General features: G+C 51.2%; 2 protein-coding genes across 13 annotated transcripts in view; both read right to left on the bottom strand.

Moving 5' to 3' along the window:
- The window catches only part of MAPK8IP3 (mitogen-activated protein kinase 8 interacting protein 3), a 44562-nt gene extending 38803 nt beyond the window's left edge, over positions 1-5759 (bottom strand). For 9 of the 12 annotated variants that reach the window (XM_057487809.1, XM_036915895.2, XM_036915891.2 and 6 more), the window contains exon 1: positions 5293-5757. In XM_057487809.1, the coding sequence (XP_057343792.1) occupies positions 5293-5610 (318 nt within the window). In that variant the 5' untranslated portion in view covers positions 5611-5757. Of the gene's footprint in view, positions 1-5292 lie in introns of all 12 variants that reach the window. The other 3 variants (XR_008992346.1, XM_057487808.1, XM_057487810.1) reach the window with 3 other exon arrangements.
- Positions 5760-10292: 4533 nt separating this feature from the next.
- JPT2 (Jupiter microtubule associated homolog 2) lies at positions 10293-24064 on the bottom strand. The gene is made up of 5 exons (XM_036915939.2): positions 23911-24064; positions 20058-20206; positions 16182-16324; positions 13276-13321; positions 10293-12760 (listed from the first exon to the last, which is right to left on the bottom strand). The coding sequence occupies exons 1-5, from the start codon at positions 23952-23954 to the stop codon at positions 12582-12584; spliced, it is 561 nt and encodes a 186-aa protein (XP_036771834.2). The 5' UTR covers positions 23955-24064; the 3' UTR covers positions 10293-12581.
- Positions 24065-24143: the final 79 nt, after the last annotated feature.

Genomic DNA, 24143 nt, shown 5'->3' with positions numbered 1-24143 from the left:
AAAAAAAAAGACAGGAAGCCCAGGGTCAAAGAGTCACTCCTGGGCTCTAAGCACCAGGCGGCTTCTGGGTGTGACTTTCCAGCAGGCCTCCTCTCAGCCTTTCGAGGATTTCATCACCTGTTGTTTCCTAAAGAGCTGCCACTTATTTTTCTGTTATGTTTTCTGTTCATCTCACAGTATTTCCTTCTGTCTGGTCTCCTGTATCAAAATCCACTGCTCTGGGATCTCTCCTCACTCTGGAACATGTTCACTGAAAACCCACCTTGCCCGAGGCCCCTTGTTGCCCGTCGTACAGGAAAGCGACCCAGCCAGGCTGTGGGTGGCTGTCCTGCCCACTCCTGTAGCCACAGCCACGTGAGGCTATTTACACTCAAACCAGGTACAATGAAGTGAAAATAAAAACTCATTATCCAGTTGCACAAGCCACATCTGAAGTGCCAGCAGTCCCATGTTCTGTCGGTGCTGCATCAGCATAAAATCACGACTCCATCACCTCGGCAGGTTGTGTTGGGCAGGAGGCTAGTCCATGGACTCAAAGCCTAGAAGGTCCTTGACCTCCAGGACCTGAAGGGACAAGTCAATGTGGCATGTACAGAGGCAGAGGTGTGTCATGCACAGATGCCTAGCCTCTCTGGGGTTTGAGGGCAGGAAGAAAGAACCAGAGGGGACGGCCCTGCCAGCCAAGCAGCCATGAGCGGTAGCCACGGGGACCTGGGCGCCAGGCACAGTGCAGGCAGCTCCATGGGGAGGGGCAGGAAGTGATGGTGGGGGGCCCACTGGAGGGGCAGCCGTTTCTCTTGGCAAGCACTTTTCAAGCACCCAGCATCTGGATGTGTGGGGGGCAGGCCCCGTACCAGAGGCGAGGAGGCAGGTGCACACAGGAGCCAGCAAGAGATCCAAGCAGTGGGAACAAATCGGGCCGGGCAGAGCAGTGAGACGGTGCAGGGAGCAGGGGTAGGCGGGCCTAGGGCCTCCTCAGAGCAGAGCCAGGCCCAGGAGGGGTCCAGGCAGGGGGCCCCCTCCATGAGGAGTCTCTTTCGCTACCTGTCCAAAGGGGTCCTCATCCCTCTTACTCCACCCTGTGCTCCATTTCTGTTAATGAGCAAGGGGTGGAGCAGGTGGGAGCTGGGAGCTGCCTGGGGTATTCACTCTGGCTGGGGAAGGGCTGAGAGGGTGTGGCTGAAGCCAGCAGGGCAGCAAAGGAGATAAAAAAGGCCCATTAAATCAAGTATCAGGCCAGGAAAATGGCTGGACTCAGTGAGCGACTGGACACGGGAGGTGATGAGGACTTTGCATGGAGCACGGAAAACAAATGCTGGGAAAACCACAGCTTCTCAGCTGCTGCTGGCTCCCAGCCTGTTCACACCTTAACAGGGCACCCTCCTAACAAAGGGGAGCTTGAGAAAGGGACCCTCCCACACTTGTGTGCCCTCCCAGCACTCGTGGCACAGAGTAAGGGTTTAGGGGCATCTAGAAGCGCTCAGGCTCTCCAATGGAGGCTTCCTGCCCAGCCTGCAGGCCCTGCACCTGGTCACAAGGTCACGGGAGAGCCAAAGTGAGGGACGTCCTGCTGGACGACTGCTGGAGCCACAGACAGCCGCGCTGGTCTGAGGGGGCGGAGGAGGCCACACGGACACCCAGGGCCCCTGAGGGCTCAGCAGGGCGCCAGGGAGGCAGGGAGAGAGGAAGCGGGGTGGGAAAGCGTCCCCCTTTGGGAATCTGGGTACAGAGTACTGCTTTGCAACTTGTCTATGAATTATTCCAAAATGGAAAGTTTTAAACCTTAAAAATAAAAAAACCAGATATTAAACTTAACATAGAAATCCAGTTTTGGAAGAATTAATTTGTTCCAGTTTTCAACCCTGCTGTCTAACTGCCACCCCAGGGCTCAGAGAGCCACAGGCAGAGCGGGTGCCTCCCATGTGCCCACTCAGGCCAGGAGACGCCTTTCTTTGCTGTCCTGCGCCTACTTGCTTTCATCTTTCAGGGGTGCTCCGAGGTACTCTGGTACATCTACAAGGGCCACCATTCAGAGCGAACCAAGGGAGGCACCTCTGGCCGCTGAATCGCAATGGCTTCATTTACAAAAACAATTTTTTGAAAAACTGCTCTTAATATCACAACACAGCAAAAGAAGAAGTTGCATATCCTGTCCAAGCAGTGATGAATTTACTATTCATAATGGAAAACACAAAGACAGACTTCTGGTTCCATGTGTTAATTCGCTTATTTAAACAAAGGCAAAATGATGACCTCTATAGAGAACCGCGGCTTCCCCCCACCCGGCTTAACCCTATGGAGAACCATGGGGATTACCCCCACCCCCACGGTTTAACCCTGTAAGAGAACAACGGCTTCCCCCCACCCAGCTCAATTCTACCCAAATGTTCATCAGTAAGTGGCTTACTTATATATGACAAGGAAATGACAGTTTGGGGTGACTTTCCCCCAGCTGAAAGCTTTCCTCACACAGCACCAAGTGGTGACATACCTCCGTGGATGCCACAGATGTGTCTCTTCAACAGAACACCCAGCTGCTTGTGAAAGTCGGGGGTCTTTCCTCTTGTGAGCTAGGCATGTGGTCTCTCCAAGGAGGAGGGCTCCTTGCTGTCTGCGGCAATGGAGCAAAAGCAGCTCTCTCATGAGGATCTGTTTGCTCTCCAGCTGGACTAGTCAGCTGCCCAGTTCCAACCTTCTTTTGTATAGGGAAGGAACGTGGGGCATTTTAAAGGCAACGTTGTACTGGATAAAGCTCCAGCATTTTTATAGTCTCTAGAAATTTAAGGAGTCAGCAGTGGGTCCATTTAGCTCTGCAAGTTTGAGCAGGACTCACTGGCCCTGACTACAAGGACAAAACCACACACCATCAGACTGAGGTGCCCTTCTTGGTACCCCAGGCTGCCCTGCAAATCCATCAGCGGGCCCTTCCCTGACTCGGCCCCAGCGCCAGGCCGCAATTCTCCGGGCACATGACTTGCCACTTCTAGCAACTCACTTGCTTTACACAGGCTACACCGTGGCCTGAGGTGAAGCGTGAGCACCAAGCGTGCAGCTCCCAAGGGCAGGGCTGGCGCTCGAGCCTGCATATGCGGACTGGGCCGGACCCCTCTCCCAGACTGCACTCTCTCTAGCTACGGTCACCCTATGGAATCAGCCATCCCGGGACCAGAGCGAACTCGCGCCCTCTCTCTGCGGTTATTATGGGCAAGCAGGGGACGCGTGTCTTACTCTGCACCCCACAGATTTCGGGGGCTGGAAGGCTGCAGGCAGCTCAGGTTACCCGGCTCTGACTAAGGCTTCCCAAGTGGAGTGGCGGGGCACTCTCAGGCACCACTGCATAACACGAATTTGCCTGTAGCCAGTGCCCTTCCCGCTCTGGTGCTGTCAGACCCCACATCTGTGGTCCCAATCCCTGCCTGACCCACAGGGGCACGGTGGTCCTTTCCACAAAACCAAAATGAATCCTGCTGGATTTAACAACTAAGCTACAGTGCCAAAACGGTTACAGTGTCTGGCCCTTGCCTTTGGCTGTAACATCACTTGAGGTCTTTCCAAGGGCATGCTATCAGCTTCTGACCACAGCCCCCGTGCTGGCCAGCCAAGCGTTGGCTGGCTTCACGGCTCTCTGCTCAGTAAGCTCTGTGGGGCACCTCTCAGCTGGGGCACTGGTGGGTCTCAGCCTCGAAGGGCTCTCCTCCCGACCACATACAGCCCCCCACCAAGCTTAGCCCAGGAGAGTGTTAGTGGGAGGAGGCCAGAGGAACACGGGAAAGGCACAGAGCAGAGCAGAGGCCTGCCTGGGCAGAACTGGTCTTAAGCCAGAAGGCTGACACCTAGCCTTACGGTTGCCCATCCTGATTTTCTCCTCCAGCTCCTTCTCATCGGCTATGTTGACCACACAGGAACAGCATGAAAGGAAACCAAGCTACTCGAACCTCAGACATGAAATGGCCACTGAGACTCCTCAGAGAAGTGGAGGGGGCGGGGGGAGCCCCAGCACTCCAGTCTTCCAGGGCTGCAGCTCTGTGCCCCCGCCATGGCTGACGGGGAAGCCCAGGCCAGGGGTCAGGGTAGAATGGGTCCTGGCCTGGCCCCTCAGGGCGCATGACAGTGATGCAGCCCCCATGCCCCTCCCCGACTCCTCAGGCAGCCCTGAACAACCCGATCCCATAAACTCTTCTGTCTCCTCAAACCTAGAGCTTTAAACCAGTTTCGGTGGAGCCTGGCACCGCGATCGACAGACAACTGACTCTTGACAGATGCACAAATCTCAGAAGCAAAATAAACCACCATAAATAGAAATTACAAGGCACAGTTAATTTTTATAAATACCTTTAAAATAAACTAAGCCATAAACTGCTCTGGTTTGAGGAAAAGCCAAAATATTAAAACAGTCTTCTATTTCAATAGTACAGCCAAGAATGTATTAAGCTGAACTGAAAGGAATTTAGCTCATTTAATAAGAAACTCCCTATATGTAAAATCAAAGTACCACCCGCCACCTAGAGTAACAGGAACGTCGTGGCTTAGAGAGCATCTTGGGCAACTGACTCATTTGACTTATGGAAAATCAAAGTCCTGAGCAGGCAGGTGCCACGGCCAAGGTCACAGGCGAAGCAGGGACGGGGACCCACATCCCCGCGATGCTCCTGGGCTGGCACACAGTCGGTGCTGGACGTGTGGTGGTGAGTGGGTGCGGTGGCATCCCTACAATGCGTGGTTCCTCAACCGGTTCACAACGACATGATCTCCCGGCTACAGAATATCCTAGAACATGATTAAATATTTCAAAATTCTACTTTTAACCCCTCAGAAGCTGGAGTGGAATTTCTCAGCCTTTTCCATGTAAGCTAATCATCTTCCCCACCGAGGGAATCACAGGGCAAAGAAAAAAACCTCTGAAAACCTGGCGGCTGTCGCCCGGTGCCAAAGGAGCAGCCTCACTGCGGCCTAAGTGATGTGCCCGGCACAGCCCCGCACCGGGGGCGACGAAAGGTCCTCTGGCCGCAGAGGCCTACGGCCGCGAACCCCTTTTCTGGGAGGGCTTACAGCTGCGGCAGCCAAAGGTAGCGACCGGGGTCTGGGGAAACTGGTTTGCGGAAAAACACACAAAAGCAGAGAGAACTGGCACCTGGAAGGAGAGGCGGGTATGGAGGCGGGGAGGCCTGGCCCAGGGCGGGGGCTGCGCAGACCACACGCTCCCCGGCGACTGGGGGCTCTGGGCCGGGGGCTGCGGCCCCCGGGCGGGGTCCGGGGCGGGTCCCCGGGCGCCCCGCGCGCCGGCCCACGCACCTCCTCGGCCTGCTTGCGCAGCGCCTTCTCCCGCTCGTACTGGGTGAGCAGCTGCTCGTTGTCCTCGCGCAGCAGCTCCAGCTCCACCTCATGCTCCTGGTTCTCACTGAGCACCGAGTCCAGGTTCTCGAGCACGTTGACCACGAGCGGCATGAGCTCCTTGACCACCTCCTCGTCGTAGCAGTGGATGAGGCGCTCGAACTCGCGGTAGATGGAGCCGGCCAGGCCCGACACCCGCTCCGACATCACCGAGCCGGAGCAGTAGTCGTCCTGGTACACCACCACGCCGCCGCCCTCGTCCATCTGGATCTCCATCATCGTGGCCGCCAGCGCGGCCCGCCGTCCGCCGGCGCGGCCGCCCGCCCCTGGTCCGCAGGCCACGGCCTGTCGCCGCCGCCGCAGCCGCTGTCGTCGTCGCCTCAGGGATCAGCCGCCGCCGCCGCCGCCGCCGCCGCTGCTGCTGAGGCTTCGCCCGTCACTCAGCGCCCGGAAGTCTCCCCTCCCGGAAGTCCCGCCCGTCGCGCTGACGGGGCGTTGTCCATCCTTCCCGGAGCCCCGCCGGCCGCGCCGCTGTGGGTAGTGACGTAAGAGGAAGTGGGTCCCCAGGCCGGAAGCTCGGTAGCGTCGGGCGGGGCCGCTTCCGGCTGGGCCGGGCTGTGGTCTCTTGTTCTCCGCGCGCACCGCTGAGTCCCTCCGCCGGTTGTACCCCGGGAGTCGATCCCTGGCGCGTTCCCAGCCAGTCCTTCCAGCGGACGCAGGCGGTTGGTCCACTTCCACGCCCTGCGTGCTTTCGCTTCCCGGTTTTACTTCAGCCAATTAATCTGCCCTATCTAGTTTTTAATTTCAACGGTTACATTTTAAATTTCCGGTTGTCCTATTTGATCTTTTCATATTCTGTCGGTTTTGCTAGGCTCTTATTTCTTCCACTTTCAGCCGCTTGTCTTAACTCCCTCTGGTTACCTCCCGTCTGTGGCCCTCGCGGGTCCGGTTCCGCAGCCCGCTGTTATGGTTGACCGCGGGGCCGCCTCTCCCTCTCTCCTGAACTAGTATTCCCTGAATTTAGTACAAGGTCTGAATTTAAAACGAGTTGCTTTAGAGGATTTACATTCTTTATTCTTTCAGCATCATCTAAGGACACCATGAACCCAAGATTTAATTCTGCGGGGCCACACAGGTAGTGTGAATTCCGATTAAAACCCGAGGTGGCTTGATGCTGACAGAAATGCTCTTCCTCTTCCCCTTCACCTAGTGAGTTGGTTCAGGGTCAGTTCATCCTTACAGTACATCCCCTCCTAACTAAATTTCACCACATTGATGAATTTACATGCAGGTGATGCCGGAAATATTGCACGCATTTCCCCCTTGCAACTTGATTTGCTGTGTAAGGATGCTCATCCACCCAACTAAGACATAAACGGAGATTCAGATCATTTTTTTGATTCATTTTATTATCATTAATCTACAATTACATGAAGAACATTATGGTTACTAGACTCCCCACTTCACCAAGTACCCCCCAAAAACCCCATTACAGTCACTGTCCATCAGCGTAGTAATATGCTGTAGAATCACTACTTGTCTTCTCTGTGTTGCACATCCCTCCCTATGCCCCCCTACATTATACATGCTAATCGTAAGGCCCCCTTTCTTCCCCCCCCACCCCCGCCCTTATCCCTCCATTCCCACCCCTCCTGCCCAGTCCCTTTCCCTTTGGTAACTGTTAGTCCATTCATGGGTTCTATGATTCTGCTGCTGTTTTGTTCCTTCAGTTTTTCTTTGTTCTTATACTCCACAGATGAGTGAAATCATTTGGTACTTGTCTTTCTCTGCCTGGCTTGTTTCACTGAGCATAATACCCTCTAGCTCCATCCATGTTGTTGCAAATGGTAGGATTTGTTTTCTTCTTATGGCTGAGTAATATTCCATTGTGTATATGTACCACATCTTCTTTATCCATTCATCTACTGATGGACACTTAGGTTGCTTCCATTTCTTGGCTCTTGTAAATAGTGCTGCGATAAACATAGGGGTGCATCTGTCTTTTTCAAACTGGAGTGCTGCATTCTTAGGGTAAATTCCTAGAAGTGGAATTCCTGGGTCAAATGGTATTTCTATTTTGAGCTTTTTGAGGAACCTCCATACTGCTTTCCACAATGGTTGAACTAATTTGCATTCCCACCAGCAGTGTAGGAGGGTTCCCCTTTCTCCACAACCCCACCAACATTTGTTGTTGTTTGTCTTTTGGATGGTGGCAATCCTTACTGGTGTGAGGTGATATCTCATTGTGGTTTTAATTTGCATTTCTCTGATGACAATCCATGTGGAGCATCTTTTCATGTGTCTGTTGGCCATCTGAATTCTTTAGAGAACTGTCTGTTCAGCTCCTCTGCCCATTTTTTAATTGGATTATCTGCTTTTTGTTTGTTGAGGTGTGTGAGCTCTTTATCTATTTTGGATGTCAAGCCTTTATCGGATCTGTCATTTATGAATATATTCTCCCATACTGTAGGGTACATTTTTGTTCTATTGATGGTGTCCTTTGCTGTACAGAAGCTTTTCAGCTTGATATAGTCCCACTTGTTCATTTTTGCTTTTGTTTCCCTTGCCTGGGGAGATATGTTCATGAAGAAGTCGCTCATGTTTATGTCCAAGAGATTTTTGCCTGTTTTTTTCTAAGAGTTTTATGGTTTCATGACTTACATTCAGGTCTTTGATCCATTTCGAATTTACTTTTGTGTATGGGGTTAGACAGTGATCCAGTTTCATTCTCCTACATGTAGCTGTCCAGTTTTGCCAGCACCATCTGTTGAAGAGACTGTCATTTCCCCATTGTATGTCCATGGCTCCTTTATCAAATATTAATTGACCATATATGTTTGGGTTAATATCTGGAGTCTCTAGTCTGTTCCACTGGTTTGTGGGTCTGTTCTTGTGCCAGTACCAAACTTTCTTGATTACTGTGGCTTTGTAGTAGAGCTTGAAGTTGGTGAGTGAGATCCCCCCTACTTTATTCTTCTTTCTCAGGATTGCTTTGGCTATTCAGGGTCTTTGGTGTTTCCATATGAATTTTTGAGCTATTTGTTCTAGTTCATTGAAGAATGTTGTTGGTAATTTGATAGGGATTGCATCAAATCTGTATATTGCTTTGGGCAGGATGGCCATTTTGACGATATTAATTCTTCCTAGCCAAGAGCATGGAATGAGTTTCCATTTGTTAGTGTCCTCTTTAATTTATCTTAAGAGTGTCTTATAGATTCAGATCATTTTGATCCTGACTTAATTATCCTCAATTACCATTTCCAAACCTGTAGAACAGCCTAATATTACCAACCTATTAGCAAGGTTATGAAGATTAAGCCAACCAAAATGAAAGGGGTTTAATACCATCTCCAACAAAGTAGTAAGCATGCAGAAACTTAATGGAGAAAATGTTAGTTTCATATTCCCAACATGAGGGTCCAGGAGAAAGGTGAATTGTGTAGTTTTTCTGGTGAGCACATTACAGGGTAGTGTTTAAGACTTATGCTTTAGGCCTTTTCCAGAAACATGACCGCACTGAATTCCTATAGTAGCAAATATAGTAGGGCAGCCACTACTGAGTGAGAGGCCAATGACCTGGCCATCAACTCTGTTTTCATTACTAACACGATTTATTAGTGAATTTGTTGCCTGAAATTGGTTAAAACGAAGTTTTAACAAGATGATATGCTGGGTAATTCTTGATGTTTACTGAAGAATGCCAACTAGTACACTCTTGAGAGCTCTAACTGAACCAGAACTCACATTTTAGTAAACAGATTTGTAAAGGTAATTTGGGATACACCTTTTTCTTGTTCTCATTACAAGACCCTAAAATGTAAGATGGGTCTGTAGGTTTCAAAAGTTTTACTTTATAAGTATCTGCCCCAATGGCTGCTCATCACCTAGGTCACTCCTGTAAATGTCCCTCATTTCTTCTTAAGTTGAACTTTCTGTAGCACTTTGTAGTCACACATTAAATAGCAATATTGCAATTGTGATCTCCAACAGTGCTAAGGATTAAGACTGAGTTCAGATGACTGGGTAACACAGGAGGTATATACATCCTTGCAAGGTCTGACATGTATATTCTGTCAAGAGCCAGCGTATTTCTGAACAAGGCCCAGGTCTTGAAGTGGCAACCTTTTGATGTCTGCCATCCACTCCCTCATCCCAATGTAGATGGAGCTGTCTCTTGTCTTTTCAGATTCTGTTACTGCCTGACCTCTGGAGACAAGCAGGCTGTGACACGTCTTTGCTTGCCTGAGGACAAAGCAGCTGCTACACATAGGTAATGGGGCATTGCCAGTGTGTTAGCCCAGTTCTCGGGACATGGTGTGCACTCCCAAACACAAAGACCATGTCAGGGAACCCACACGGGGCTCTTGCTGAAGTGCTGTTCTGGCCACTGGCCACCGTCCGGCAGGCAGAGAGGTGTGGGGCCTCTCCAGACCGGTGGTCTGAGAAGGTTGATCACTTGGAACCCACATGTGATGTAAGACAAGTCTGTAGGACATAGGAAACTACCTGATATATGAGGAGACATTCAATCTGTTTCCTCTACAGGATGTAAGTCTACTGGCAAATCTGAATAGCCTAGCACCTCATCGACTTCACTACCAGGCTTGTCACTGGCGAGTTTCAGAGCCAGCTTCTGAACCTTGAGTTCCTTCCTCAACAAGAAAAAAGAATCATTATCATTGACTCACAGAAACTGAAAAGGACACTCATATTCCCTTATTCTACTCAAACCTAAGCCAATGGTTTTCAAGTGAAAAAACTTGTAATCCATACCCTTTGAGAAGATTTAGGCATCCTCTAGCTAAATGAAAAAAAAAAGGGCAACCCCTTCACCTGTGAAGAGATGGAGGGAAAGGGACAGAGCTCCGCCCTTACAGAATGGATGAAAAAGTGTGCGCATGGGCACACTCTTGTGCACACAAACACACACACACACACACACACACACGACAGGCAAAGACTCGAGTGCTCATCACTACGTTTAATTCAACTATAATCCAATGCTGCCTCGTAAAAATAACACAATGTTCCTATCAAATTGCACTGTGATGTGAGTACAGGTTTTAGAGCTCTGGAAAAATGTTGGCACCAAATGCACGTAAGTTTTAAAGCTCAATAAAGATACAGATGAGTAATTTCTCAATTCAGCGTAGAGGTTGAGAACAGGGTGCTAAGAGTTAATGAATCTTCCAAACACAGGCAGTCCCCGACACAGCATTTTCAAAATCTGAATGGCCACCCCCACAGGCTCACATGAGCAGAAGCCCCTCTTCTGCTCCTCCCAGCGACCAGACTGCTCAGGTACTTGAAACTCACTCCCACAGCCACAGGAGGGGAAGATGTGGACAAGGTAAAGTGGGCACCTGGCCCTGCTGTGGCTCTGGCTCCTGTGGGTGGTCTGTGAGGGCCAGCACAGCAATGCCAGGTTCTCGGCAATCTAACCTGGAATTCACACATCATCTTATACGTTAAAAAGCAAAACCAAAGTTAAATGATAGTAGTTCACTTGCACCATTAGAACACTTTGTTAAGTTAAAGAAGGTAGTGTGTTCGGTTATGTGTGGGTAGATGGCTACCCACCATCTATGACATATTTGAACTGGGAGAAAATGCACTGAATTCCAAATAAATTTACAAACGACCATTTGAACGTTTCTGAATGACGGGTATAGAAGTACTTGCTAGAGTCACACGGAGTTGTTTCTCCATGGTCAGCCGGGCCACCAAAGGGGAAAACCATCTTTGGTTGACAGAGTGACGTGCAGATGCCCTCAGTGTGCTGGGCATGTGGAGCTTGGCAGGCAGCTCCTATAGGCACTATGGTGTCCAGGATGCTGTGAGTTTGCCTTTCTGCATTTTAATGCTGACATTAGCACCTGGCGTTAACTTTGTAGGCACTTCTGCTAACATTCGCCACCACCTAGACCCTCCCTCATGAACTGCTGTTTCAACAGGAGTGAAGTACAGGAACTGAGCCTGTAGCCCACGAGAGGCTGAGTGGCACAACCTGCTGCCTGACAGATGAAAGCACCACAACTCTTGCCGGCCTGTCATCTGTGCAGGCAGATATGGAGTTGGCCAGTTGAGACTTGGCTGGCAAACTCCTTAACCTCCTGGGAACTGTGACTATGGCCCAGAGGTTTTGCAAAGCTTTATCATGCGTGGCCTAAGCAAATCTTCCTCTTTGGTGTAACTGAGCAACTGGCTTTTTTCTAGAAAGGTGTCAGAAACAGACCAAAGTCAACAGTCACTCACATAAGCCTGGTATTCTAGAAGAACTCTGCAGACAGAAAGAGTTCAGACCAGGGAACCTAAGGTCCCAGGGCATCTCCTCCTCCCGCTGCAGCAGGAACAGACAGACACAGAGAGGTCTACACAGCCCCCCGCCTGCACATATCTGATGGGAGTTTTCAAGTCTTGCAGGAGTCGGTGGGCCTTGCAATAGGAAGAACTGTAGCTTGTGAAGGGAACTGCCCACATCATTGTTGAAAGCAGAGGCTGAGGCTTAAGGCTGAGAAACAAGGGGAACAATTCACAAGCAAACCCACCTGGGCAGAGACCAGCCCCCCTGGGAATGGAAGGCAGAGACTACGGAAGATCCGGCCAAGGTTTGATGGCAGACATGGGGCACCTCCGAGATCAGGATACAAAAGCTGTATTATCATAAAGCTTAAGACCTAGAACAACTTTCTGGTTTTGACCACTGCCAAGAAAAGCAATCTAGAGGTTTCAAGAAAGGGGTGCGGGGCAATTCTCCGGGGTGGAGGTAAAAGGAGGTGGTGGGGTCAGCAACCGAATCCTTAAGGCAGACACTGTACCCCCGAGGTGAACGGCTGGGGACTGTCCGCAGACCCCCGGCAGTAGCGTTTTGGCTTAAAGCCCTGCTCCTCCGTCCCAGAGCCACGGACAGGTTGTTTTTGGCTTTAAGGCTTTAAACTTGGCAGTTAGTGAGTGTTAGATACCCAATCAGCTGGCAGCTCACGCACACAAGGATGTGGAGGGCCCTGCCCCTCAGGAACCGCGCACAAGCGCACACCAGGGGTCACGGTTCATCCCACCAAGACCAGTCTCCCGGCAGCCTGGAAGGCAAGGTCCTCCTCAGCTCGCACGGCGCAACGGAGCCTGAGCGGCGGCTTCAGACAAGTGACACCCCCCTCCCCACCCCCACTCCTTTGGGCTAAAAGACACTACAATACGCGAAATCCTCTCTTCAGTTCCTTGTGTGGCTACAGGGGAAGCGGCAGCTTCTCTTAGTAGAAGGAGATGCTGGATTTGCCTCCGGGTGGGTTGAGGACTTTGTTGTGAGATCGGGGCCGCGGGCCCAAGCGGGGCTCATGGCTGTCAGGCGAGGGCACGGGCTCCTGGGCGTGGTCGGCTTTCCTGAGGCTGCCTTTCTCACCTGGCTCTTCTCTGGGCGAGGTGCTCACGGCTGCGGGACAAAGGACGCCATTCCGTTAGAGGCCGCCCATCTCCTGAACAGGGAAACCGTGCAGAGGAGGAGCCTGCGGCACAGACCAGCTAGCAAGGAATGCACACCGCGAGAGGGAGAGAGGGCGCGCAGAGAGCCCCCCGTCTTGTGCCAAGACAGCCCTGCTCTCGTACTGCAGCCAGAGGCTTTGGGCCCCTGCCCGTCACTACACACTAGTTCAGCTTCCAGAAGCGGACACTGTGGTCTTAGGCCCAGGCTGATTAGCACTAACAAGTGAAGAAAAGCCATGGTGGCCGGCTGCAAAACTTTTGCCAGAAATAACAGCCATTTCCGCAGCCTTCTTCAGATAGGAAACCCTCTCGGTGATAAGAAGGACCTCGCTTGCTTTCATCAGCTGCCTTAGAAGGGGCTCGTGAATATAGCCTCTTGTCCTGGTGGGGCGGGGTGGGCGGGGGAGACACCTGCAGCTCTTGAGTGGAAGCACTTGAGGGGAGGGACAGGAAGCGGCAGCTTACCTTTGCGGCCTGACTTTGGGTCTGCTTCACACAAAAGCATGTGGTCCTGCAACAAGGCAAACCCGGGTCAGTGTGAGATTCAAAACCATCACCCTCTTTCAGTCAGGGCACAGATGACTGGGGTTTATTATTAACTTCTAAGGATGTTTTTTATGACTGGCAATTCAGCCATAAGCAAGGAGAACAGCCACGGGGCCCCAGCCGGCCTGCTGTGCGCAGGGAACAGTGCTGCTCGCTGCCGTCCCACCAGCCACGCTGCTCTCCCACCTGCAGTCCCTTCTTCCCCGTGGGGTGACCACAGAGCAAACCCCAGACCCTTCACTTCTCTGTAAATATCTCAACACGTGGCTCTTAAAAATGTCCTTGAAGAAACAAAAACAATCATAATTCTCACCTGCAAAAATCAGCAGTTCTTTAAATGTCTAACACCTAGCCAAATTTTAAAACAGCACATTTCCAAGGTTCATCCATGGTGTAGCATGTATCACAAGTTTTATTCATGTTTCTCCCATTTTATGTGTATAGCACACTGTTTATCCATTCATCTGTCCAGGGACACTTGGATCATCTCTACCTTTTGGCTGTTATGAATCATGCTGCTATTGAAAGAGGTGTACAACTAGCCTTTTGAGCTCCTGTTTTCCATTTTTTGGGTTATCCATGTAAGAGTGGGATTACTGGATCACATGGCAAACACTACATCTAGCTTTTCAGAACCTGCAAAACTGTCTTTCAGACGTTGCACCATCATATATTCCTACCAGCCACGAGGGGGTCCAGTTTCGCCCCATTCCTGCCAACACTGGTTCCCCTGCCTTTTTAGTAGCCATCCTAGTGGGTGTGAAGTGGTATCTCATGGTGATTTGGGTTTGCGTTTCCCATAATGACTAAGGAGGGTGAGCATCTGTTCACATGCTTATTGACCATCTGTCTTCCTTTGAGAGATGTCTGTTCAAGTCCACTGGCCATTTTCGATTCTGAGTTTTTGTTGTTGAGCTTTTAAGAGCTCTTCAAATATTCTGGATTGTAAACTTCTACCAGATTATGTGATTAAAAAATAATTTCTCCCATGCTATGCAGTCTTTTCATTCTTTACATAGTGTCTTTTTTTTTTGTTGTTGTTGTTGTTTTTTAGGAGAGCAAGGTACAGGCTTTTATTTAGAGATAAAGTGAAAGGACAGAGCTCCCGGCTCATGCCAGGAGGGGACAAGACAGTCCTACATAGTGTCTTTTGATGCACAAAATTTTTAATTTCATGAAGTCCAGTTTAATTGTTGTAAATTTTGTGTTTTTGCTGTCATATTTTAAAAAATCATTGCTATATCTAAGATCATAAAGATTTGAAGAACTGTATAGTTTCAAGCCCTTAAATTTAGGTCTTTGATCCATTTTTAGTTAACTTCTGTTTATGGCGTGAGGTAATACACTTTTCAATTTTCCCTGCACCATTTGCTGAAGAGACCGTTGTGGGTTGCCATCCATAGATCGTTCTGTTTCTGTGGGAATTGATTGCCTTCCTTGGAATCTGTGGTGCATGCCGCAGCTCACTAAATCTAAACTGAGATGTTTCTTATCGCTACCCCATCATTGCCTGGCGCCAGCGACGACTTGCCCCAGCGACCTAGAGTAAAGCACGTTAATCACTGTGTCTAGAAACTTGTCAACCCACTCGAGAATGTGATGCCTGATCAATAAATATGAGAGGTGCCGTTCCAGCACCACTCTAGAGCTGGTGTGCCTCGAGTCCCCTGGCTGGCCCACTCAGGTCTTCGGTATCTCATCGCGTCGCCTCCTTTATCTGCAGGTCGGAGACGGGGAGGAGGCCGACAGACCGTCCTTTCACCTTGAGGGACCCTGGCTCTCTTACGGAAGCACCCACCACAAGCCAGTGACAGCGTCTTTCTCGGCTCTCCACTCCACGGAGTGTGTGTCTGGCCTCATGCCAGGAGCACACTTGCAATCACTGTAGGTTGAAGTTGGGGTGTGTAGGCCCTTCACCTTTGTTTCTCACTGTCAAGATGGTGTGGCTATTCAGGGTCCCTTGAGATTCCACAGGAATTTAGGATGGGTCTTCCCATTAAAAAACAAAGGATAAAGAAACCAAACATACATGGTTGGGGCTTTGATTAGGACTGCACTGAGTCTCTTTAATTTCTAATCACCACCTCTCCCTCTGTTGATTCCCATGCAAATTCCTGGGTTTTGCATTATCTGATTGAATCCCGGGGAATCAGGCTTTGGTCTGATGCAGGCTAGTTTTTTTTAACAAGAATTCAAAGTGGGTCCATGACAGACTTCTATCAGGAGGCCCATCAGTCTCGGCTGTGCCTCGTTCTGTGATGACAGCAGCCACCGTCGGCAAAGCGGGAGTCTGAGCTGTTAGGTGCCTTCCCTCCCAGGCTGAGGAGGAGCCTGCCGGGGACGCCGGCCCGAGGCCTGACGCTGCCCCTCACTCAGCAGTTCTCATCATGAGCTGGCCCTCTGGATGCTGCAAGCTGACAGATTAGATTTCAAAGAGTAGCGCTCTGAATCCGTCAACTCTAAATATTTGGGGAGTTTTCATCCAGTGTAGCTACTGTAAGTGCGACCACCATAAACAGTGAAATGTTATGAGATGACACGAGTGTATGTGCGATTTCATAAACACCCTCACTGCCCCTCAGTGCTGCAGAGAGCAGCCGCCCGCCTGCCACCCTCAGACCGGCTTCCCTGGGCTGAGCCTTCACGAGCTGGGACCGCACTCCTCTGCCGGCTCAGGGCTCTGAGCTCCATGACCAAGGACTCGGCCAGCAAAACCGCGCCCCCCGTGTCTTCCCAGTAACACGCCGGTGCCTCCCTGACCTTTTCAAAGGCAGTTCAGCTTTTGTTTTCTCACTTTCCTTCTGCCACCCGAAAGGAGTCCATACCTTGGGTTTGTTGGGGTGTGCCAATGGTGAGGTGGCAGCCACTGGGGACCCAAAAATGTCACTGGTCTTCCCACCAGGTGGGTTCAAACGTTGTCGAGTCTGCACAGGCGACATTTCATCAAAGATGCCACTTCCTTTGCCCCCTGCAGGAACAGTTACAAGACGGTGAGCAACTTGGAGCAGCCAGCCGCTCCTGTCCTCAGACAGCTCCTCTCATGGCCACCCGAGCGCCAGCCCGGGGCCAGGGGAGCGGGACAGGGTGACTGGGGGATGAGGATCCTTAAGGACCGACATCGTGCGCAGCCCCTTTACCGGGGACTGCCAGGCCTTCACTCAGCCCTGAGCTGACCAGGCCTCTAGAGGCGAGACAATGAGTTGGCATGAAACATCATTTTCTCTAGAATTTCCTAAACCCTGAGCTTTTCATACTTTCCTGTCAAATCTGCTTCATTAAACCCACAAAAAGTTAAGCAGATTAACAGTAACAACTGCTTCATTTTTAGGTCAGATACCCCAAACTGAATAACATTCAAGGCAAACCTGTAATCTGGAAAATAACCTTTATTAGTCATTCTGACCTCACTCTGGCTGGATGTCAGCAAATTAGACGTTAACATCTCACAGTACCAACTTCAGGTGATGCACACATCTACGACTAACTCCTTATAAGCGGACGACCAGGGCACATGAAAAGTGAATGCTGATGTCAAGCAGCAAGAGGCCACCACACAGTGCCTGCTGGCCTTCTCTCTGCCCAGCAAACACCTCGCGCCTCCTCCCTCAGGGCGCAAGGCTGCATGGAGGTGGGTGGGCCACTGCAATGGGTTCCCTGGTGCACCAAGCCTTTGGTCTTACAGGAGGAAGACGATGCAGCCGTTAAACAGCTATGTGACCATCCACAAGTTCCTTGGCCTTTCTGTGCCCTAACTGCCTCAGAGCTGTGTGAGGGACCAACAACTCACCGTGACTCCTACGACAATTGCTTAGAACAATGCTGGGACACAAATGCCCAGTGCAGATGTCCACTGCATTTTCTAGGTACTGGTAACAAAACGTGCCTGGACATTCAGTGAGAAACGGTGCGGGGCAATCTATACAGCCTGCGGCACCATGATGCAGTGGGGAGCTGCTCCTGTCTGCTCTATCTGAACAGATAAGTGGTTTCTCCACCCCCCGCAAAAAGCGGCTACCTGAGGGGGTCTCTGCACACAGAAAGTGGGGTGCAGGGGCTCCAGGCTGCTTAACGTGTCCTCTGTATGTAGTTGTGCTTTTTTTTTTTTTTTACTGTACTGTTTTCATGGCCCTCAGGACTGGCGAGCCCCTCCAGGACGCTGGGTGCTCTCACTGGTCTCCAGACCGTGTTCAGGGCCCCCACCTCTGCAGTGGGTTCTAAAGTGAGCAGCCTTCTGGGAGCCTGTCTTCTGGGGACTCGGGGCACAGCCTCAGTGGCTTTGCAGGATGATGTGTGTACATGGCTTCACGTTATTGCAAAAAACCCCTGGGCCTCCGCAACAGACCCCACACTGGGGACCCTGGACACGTGACATCAGCCTTCTTTTGTCTCCAGGTCCTCAATTCTAACAAGACAATAAATAAGAGTGCCTGCTACGTTGGTACCGATGGCGCGTCAGCACAATGGTCTAGACCACAGAGCGGAGACAAACTGCTGCTCAAGACCATCTGCCTGCTTCCTGCACTGGGTCTGGTGCTTTACCCAAGTGAATTCTTTTAAAAATGTGCATTCAGCTTTTTTTAAAAAATGGGAGGTAACTCAATTCAAAGTATTTGGCTAAAGACACTCCTTTTTAAAACTGTTAAACACACAAAAGTTCCCAAGACAATTATCACAAATAACAAAGCAGATGTTTCAGCAACTGCTCAGGGAGGGCAACTACCCCAGCTCCCAGAGACCCCGACCCCCATGCCCTTCCCCATCACACTGGGGTCCCCATACCTGGATTTCCTGGAAACACAAACTTGGTACTTGACAGTTTAGCCACATATGTCCCAACCCTAAATAATACGGTTCTATTCTTGACCTTTACACTGCAGGTCTATTATTCAACATTGTACCTCAACGATGAATTCAGCTTGGAAGAGGGAAAGGATGCTCAATTCACTCAAAACTGAAGAAAAGAAGTTCAAGATACACTTTTTCAAGAATCAAATTGCAGAAGGTAGACACTGTCAGCGGTGTGGGGAGCGGGTAGCAAATGGCCCTCTGCAGACTAGTGAGAGGTTCCATCAGTGTTTTCACCCAATCCGGCAACTCCATTTCGATAATTTTACCCAAAAGACCTTCCAGCTGAGAGCATGAGCTTGGGGTCAGGGAGGCTGACCCAAAGGTCAGCTCTGCCACCCACCAGCAGCGAGGCCTGGGCGACCTCTGAACCTCCAAGCCTGTCTCCTCCTCCGTACAGGGGTGACACTGCCTGTCCCTGGTGTGGCAGGGAGGACAGAATGAACACCTGCCCCTAACACAGTCCCTGCAAACCTCAGACAATCCTGTGTGCCAATCATCACTGCAGGACAGGGAAAACAATCTGTGGAAGCTCCTACCAGGCCACCAGCAGTGCACACAGAGTATGTGACACAGGGCGTGGCCAGCCACACACTCTGCCCTGCACGCTCCTCAGTCAGGCCCCCTCACCAGGGGCCGTGTGACCAAGTCTACAAGACCCAAGAAACCAGAGCAGGAGTTCAGGTCTGGGGCGGTGGACATGCCCTTTCCCCTTGAGAATTCGTCACAGATCTTCAAAGAGCTCTTGGCAGGAAAGGACCCACACCCCCAACGGCAGGGCCTCAGCATGGGGGGGCACACTGGCTGTCGTCACACCTAGTGTCTGAGCGCAGCACAGAGGCCTTCCAACTCTGCTTGGGGAGCCCAGGCTGCCCACTGGCCCGTGAGCACGGGAGCATCATGTGCTCGGGAGGGACTGGCAGAGCGGCGCTGTCCCCCGCTGCCATACTCTCCAGGAGCCCGACAGCCCAGGGAGAGCTCAACACACACTGCTGAGCCAGGGCCACATGAGTGGCCAGCGCACCTGCAGGCGCCCGTCGTTCTGCTATCGCTGGCACAAAGGACGGGACCACACCTGGCCCTGTCCCCACGAGGAAGTCACTCCCTTACCTGCTTCTCTCCTGTAACTTCAAAACGCTAACCCTCCCCCACCCCAACAGTAACTAAACCCAAACCCAGCTTTGGAATGTACCGCTTCTGTGCACCCAGGACTGTGGCGGGTGGGGGCCGTTCTGACTGCAGCTCCGCCTGATGTATCTTCTGTCTGAGATACACGGTCCTGTGCCTGGCCTCTCAGATCAAGTGTGGAACCAACCTTGCTTTCCCTCCTGGACACAGACAGGGGACAGCACCTCAGGCACCTGTCAACGCCCACTCATTCCACTGACTGTCTATCCACAGGCCCCTGTCTCTCAGCTTCTCTCCCACTCTGGCTACGAGGTGGATGGTGGAGGCCTCGGCAGACAAGGCTAGACCAAGACATCCTTCTTGGAGCTTCAATCCCACTGACAATCTGATTAAAAATACTTTCCCTAGGAAAAACACTTAAATTTGCACACAATTCCAGGAATCTCGAGGGGTCCACGGGACCTGGGAGAACGCGCACCCCATCCTCTGCCTGTCCTTAGTGTCTGTACCTGGCCAGGGCCCGCAGACAGGCGAGACAGGGTTCAAAAACAACTGAGCCGCCTTTAGGACAGAAAGTCAGGATAAGACCACTCCCACATTCCAGGACTCTAATGCCAGGGGGTGTCCTGTGCAGAAAGTATTTGAAAGAATCAGGAAACTCTATCAGAATAGCAGCATAAAAGAAAACAGGTAGAGGCCAGAGGATCAAGATTCACAAAGGCCCGTACCTGGGGGGTTGGTCCTCTTAGGTATGTTCTGAGGTTCTTCAGTTGGTCCAAAAATATTAGATGCCATCCTATTGGGCCTGCTTGATGGAGCAGCTTCTTCCAGACTTCCAAAAAGACTGCTCGATTCTCCTCCCGGGGGCTTCATGGCCCTGCGAGCACAGAGCAAGTGTGAGTCACTGACGGCCAACCCGGCAGCCGCTGTCCAGACGGTACAGTGCAACCAGGCAGCACAGATGTACTTTAACACCTACAGAAAAATCACTTTGCAACTGTTTAATACCAGCATGGCTAGTTTACAGACAGCCACAGAGCAAGCGTCCTTTATTACCTGTAAGGTTCCCTTAAAAGCTTTCTCCTGCCAAAAAAACCCCCCAGAAATGTATATATTTTGGAATTATTCTTGTGACCTCTCAAAAGTAAAATTAGTTTCCCTAAAACAGGCAAATTGAGCCACATCCAGAAGAGCTTAATACTAATTTTAATTATACAGCTGACCCTTGAACAACAGGGGTTTGAACTGCATTGGGTTCACTTATACGCAGATGTTTCTCAATAAATTTTGTATTGGAAAAATTTTAGAGACTTGCAACAATTTGAAGAAACACCTTATTTTCTCTAGCTTACTTTATTCTAAGACTATATAACACATATTATGAAGTATGTGCTGACTGACTGTTATCAGTAAGCCTTCCAGTCAACAGTAGGCTTGTTCATAGTTAAGTCTGGGGGGAGTCGAAGGTATACGTGGATTTTCGAGTGAGCCGGAGGTCGGTGCCCGTGACCCTCACTTCGTTCAAGGGTCAACTGTACTCTCATCCATTTTAGAGGGCAGGCAACGTGCCAGCCTTGGTCTGGACAGAGACCTGCAGGCAGGCCACACCACCACAGAGGCCGAGATGCAACTGGCAGGCCAAGTCCCTGTCTGCTGGGAAGGATGAGGAGGAGGACGCCTGTTCAGCAGTTAGCATTTCCCTAAGGATTCGATGAAGGAAAAAAATTACTTCAACTTAAGAAAAAAGTGTATTACAAAAAAGTAACCAATGACCAAACTTAAATCAGGAAGGGCTTAATAAGACCTCAGGTCACAACTTTGGTGAACAGGGCAAGGCCGACCTCTGCACCCATGTACATCACACAGCCCTGGTCACGATGGCATCTCCGTATTCTTGGTGGTAAGTCTTGGTGGGTCTAACGGGCACGGGTCTCCACAGCCAGCTCTTTGAAAACAGGGATGGAGGTCTTCCATCTTCAGAACTGCACTGAATTTAACATCAGTCTCATGCCCATAAGTGTTAAAATGCCTATTTTACTGACTTATCTGAAACATGGCTCATCTCTTGGACCCTCAACTCCCTCAAATTATCAGGTTAGATTCATCTGGATTCGAAGCTCTCAGGACTCTCCTGACTCACATTCCACATCCCTGGGGTCTCCCCAGCCTCTCACCCTGCTTCAGTTCAATCCACATGTCCCCTGAGTACCCATCACTGGCATGTCTGACAGACCCTGTGGTTGAAGATGGCTAAGCATGAGCCCTTGGCCCGGAGAAGCTCCCGGTGTGCTGGCAAAACTAGAGCTGTGTGCAGCTGCATTCTCAGCACTCCGTGTCAGTGACACCACACAGGCACCAAGTGTTACAACTGCAGCGACATCCATGCAGGAGGCAAGCCCACGAGTCTGTGGTCTGTGTGTGCAAAGGGCACCATCAGGCACAGCCCGTTATGTGACATGACCAAACGTTAATCTCAGGTGGTGAAGTACAGTGTTTATAGTATTATTCTGTGCACTGTTCTGAATTTTATTTTACTTTTCTTTGAAAAACAGGAGAGAAAAGGAGAGTGCTGCCCAAAAACATCATAGCAGAGAGATCACTGTGCATAAAGCACACTGCCAGGGAAGGGGCAGCGACCTGCCCCACTGCAGAGAGTGGGGTTGGCACCAGGGCTTCACAGCCTTGCGGCGGTCATGCACACCACACCGGGTATCACATAAATGGTACTGAGAGTTAAATTGACATTTTGATAAAACCAGAACCACAACAATGGCTCAATGCAGCCTTTGAGGCTCACTACCCAGGGCAGCTGTCTGACACCAACTCCAGACAGGCTGAATATCATGAGCTCAGACATTTTGAAGACAAATTCACCATGTGGGCATGCTTCCCAATTATTATTTTCTGTTTGTAGTACCCCTCGACCTATTTCAATAAAGACACTCCAGGTACACAAGAGAACTAAAGGGCAGGTAACAAGAAAAGCCAAAGACACAACTCAAGTGGACTACTGCACCGGGAGAGGCAGAGGTTAACAAATATGACGGCCTGGGGGATCGCCATGCGCCCAACCCTCCCAATAGCCTGACCCTGTGTTTCAGGGAAGCTTTGGGGACTGGTCAGGCTTGGAGAGAAGCAGCAGAGAATAACCCTGGATTAAAGTCTTTACAAATACACGTTTTACAGAAGACAGACATCAGATTAATGATGGCTAACGCATAATGCTTTTGTAAGTCAAAATCTCGTAAGAAAATCCCCCAGTCAGAAAACAAGAGAGGTAGGGTTAAGAGAGGAAAATCTGGCTGGGTAATAATCTTACAGCTGCCCTGATTCCCTCCCTCCACAGCCAAATAAAATGTGGACCTTGCCAGGCCTGTCTGCCTGATCAGTTCCTCTAAGACAGCTGTCAGAAGGCAGGCTTCACCCTTATCAGAAACTTCCAATTACAGTGAATCTTCCAATCAGGAAGATGACTTTTCCTTCTTCAGTGTTCTAAAAGGAAGATTTTTTCTCCCTTCCTTAATATCCCCCAAAGAGGAGTGCAGAATTACTTTAGAGAGCCAGCACTGCAGCTGACTTCTGAACCTTGAAAACCAGCCGAAGTCAGTATTACTCATGGCGTTATTGTCCACTGGGCATCCAGTGCCGATCAGTGTAAATGAAGAGGGCATGTATGTAATGCACACAGCTGGGAAAGCGCTGGGAAGCGGCCCTTGCCCAGCTGGTGGGGGTGGTGCAGAACAGCGGTCGTCAGGCCCAGAAACCCATTCATCCTGAGCTCTCCAAGGCAAACTTCCGGCTCCACGTCAGTACAGAACTAGATGGGGGCGATTCTGTGGATTAAGGATGAATTGTTTGGCTAGGTCTATTACTGGATTACCTACCTCCCCCAAATTCACAGACTTTTAGCGAGAGAAAACATTCTTTCACTTAGCTTTTCTTCTATGCAGTGTTTGCCACAACAGCCATCACACACACACATTGTCTTCTGCTTTTCCGGGGAGGCTAGGCCACAGAAGAGGCTCACAACAAACCCTTGGACATCTCAGACCCAAACGCAACGCAAGCTGATTCCTCCACCGGTATGGCAAGACTTCTGACCTGGGTCCCCAGGTGTGGGTAAGGGGAGACCCACCTGGGTCCCGGGCTCAGGGATTAGGGGAGGGGCACCTGGGTCCCGGGCTCAGGGATTAGGGGAGGGGCATCTGGGTCCCGGGCTCAGGGATTAGGGGAGGGGGCACCTGGGTCCCCGGATGCTGGTTGGGGTGGCCCCCAGCACCCTGGCCGTCCCCAGGCACCGTCTGCAAGCGCCCAGCGCTGCACCAGCTCCGAAGGCGGTCCCCCGGCCCGCACACACCCGCACTGTCCTGGGCTCCTGCCTGCGCCCGCCCGAGGCAAAGTCGCGGGCCCGTGGGCTCGGGGCGCTCTGGACGAAGAGCGCGGGAAGGAAGCCTCTGGCCTGCCGCCGGGACACGGCGCGGGGAACACGGCTCGCGTCGCCCCCACCTCCGACAGCGACTGGGAACCGCGGCTCTGTGAGGTCACGGTCTCCTGCCTCCCGCCTCCCGCTTCCCGCCGCACCTTGAAGCGCCACGGCCGCCCTCCCGTTCTGGAACCTGGAACATGTCGCCACCAGTCGCGCCTCTACTCCAGCCGCGCCGCGCGGCCGCGCACAGCCCGGCATAGCCCGACGCCCACCGGCCCGCGCCTATTGGGAGCCACAGCCGCCAGTCACGCAGCCGTAGCCTATCATGGCTCCGGATCCCGCCCCGACAAGGTGGCTAATGTAGGCCAGCCCGCGTCGCCGCCGATTG

Source organism: Manis pentadactyla, chromosome 10 (assembly GCF_030020395.1).
Source record: "Manis pentadactyla isolate mManPen7 chromosome 10, mManPen7.hap1, whole genome shotgun sequence".
Taxonomy (NCBI): Eukaryota; Metazoa; Chordata; class Mammalia; order Pholidota; family Manidae; genus Manis; species Manis pentadactyla.
This window is presented reverse-complemented; position numbering and strand designations above follow the sequence as displayed.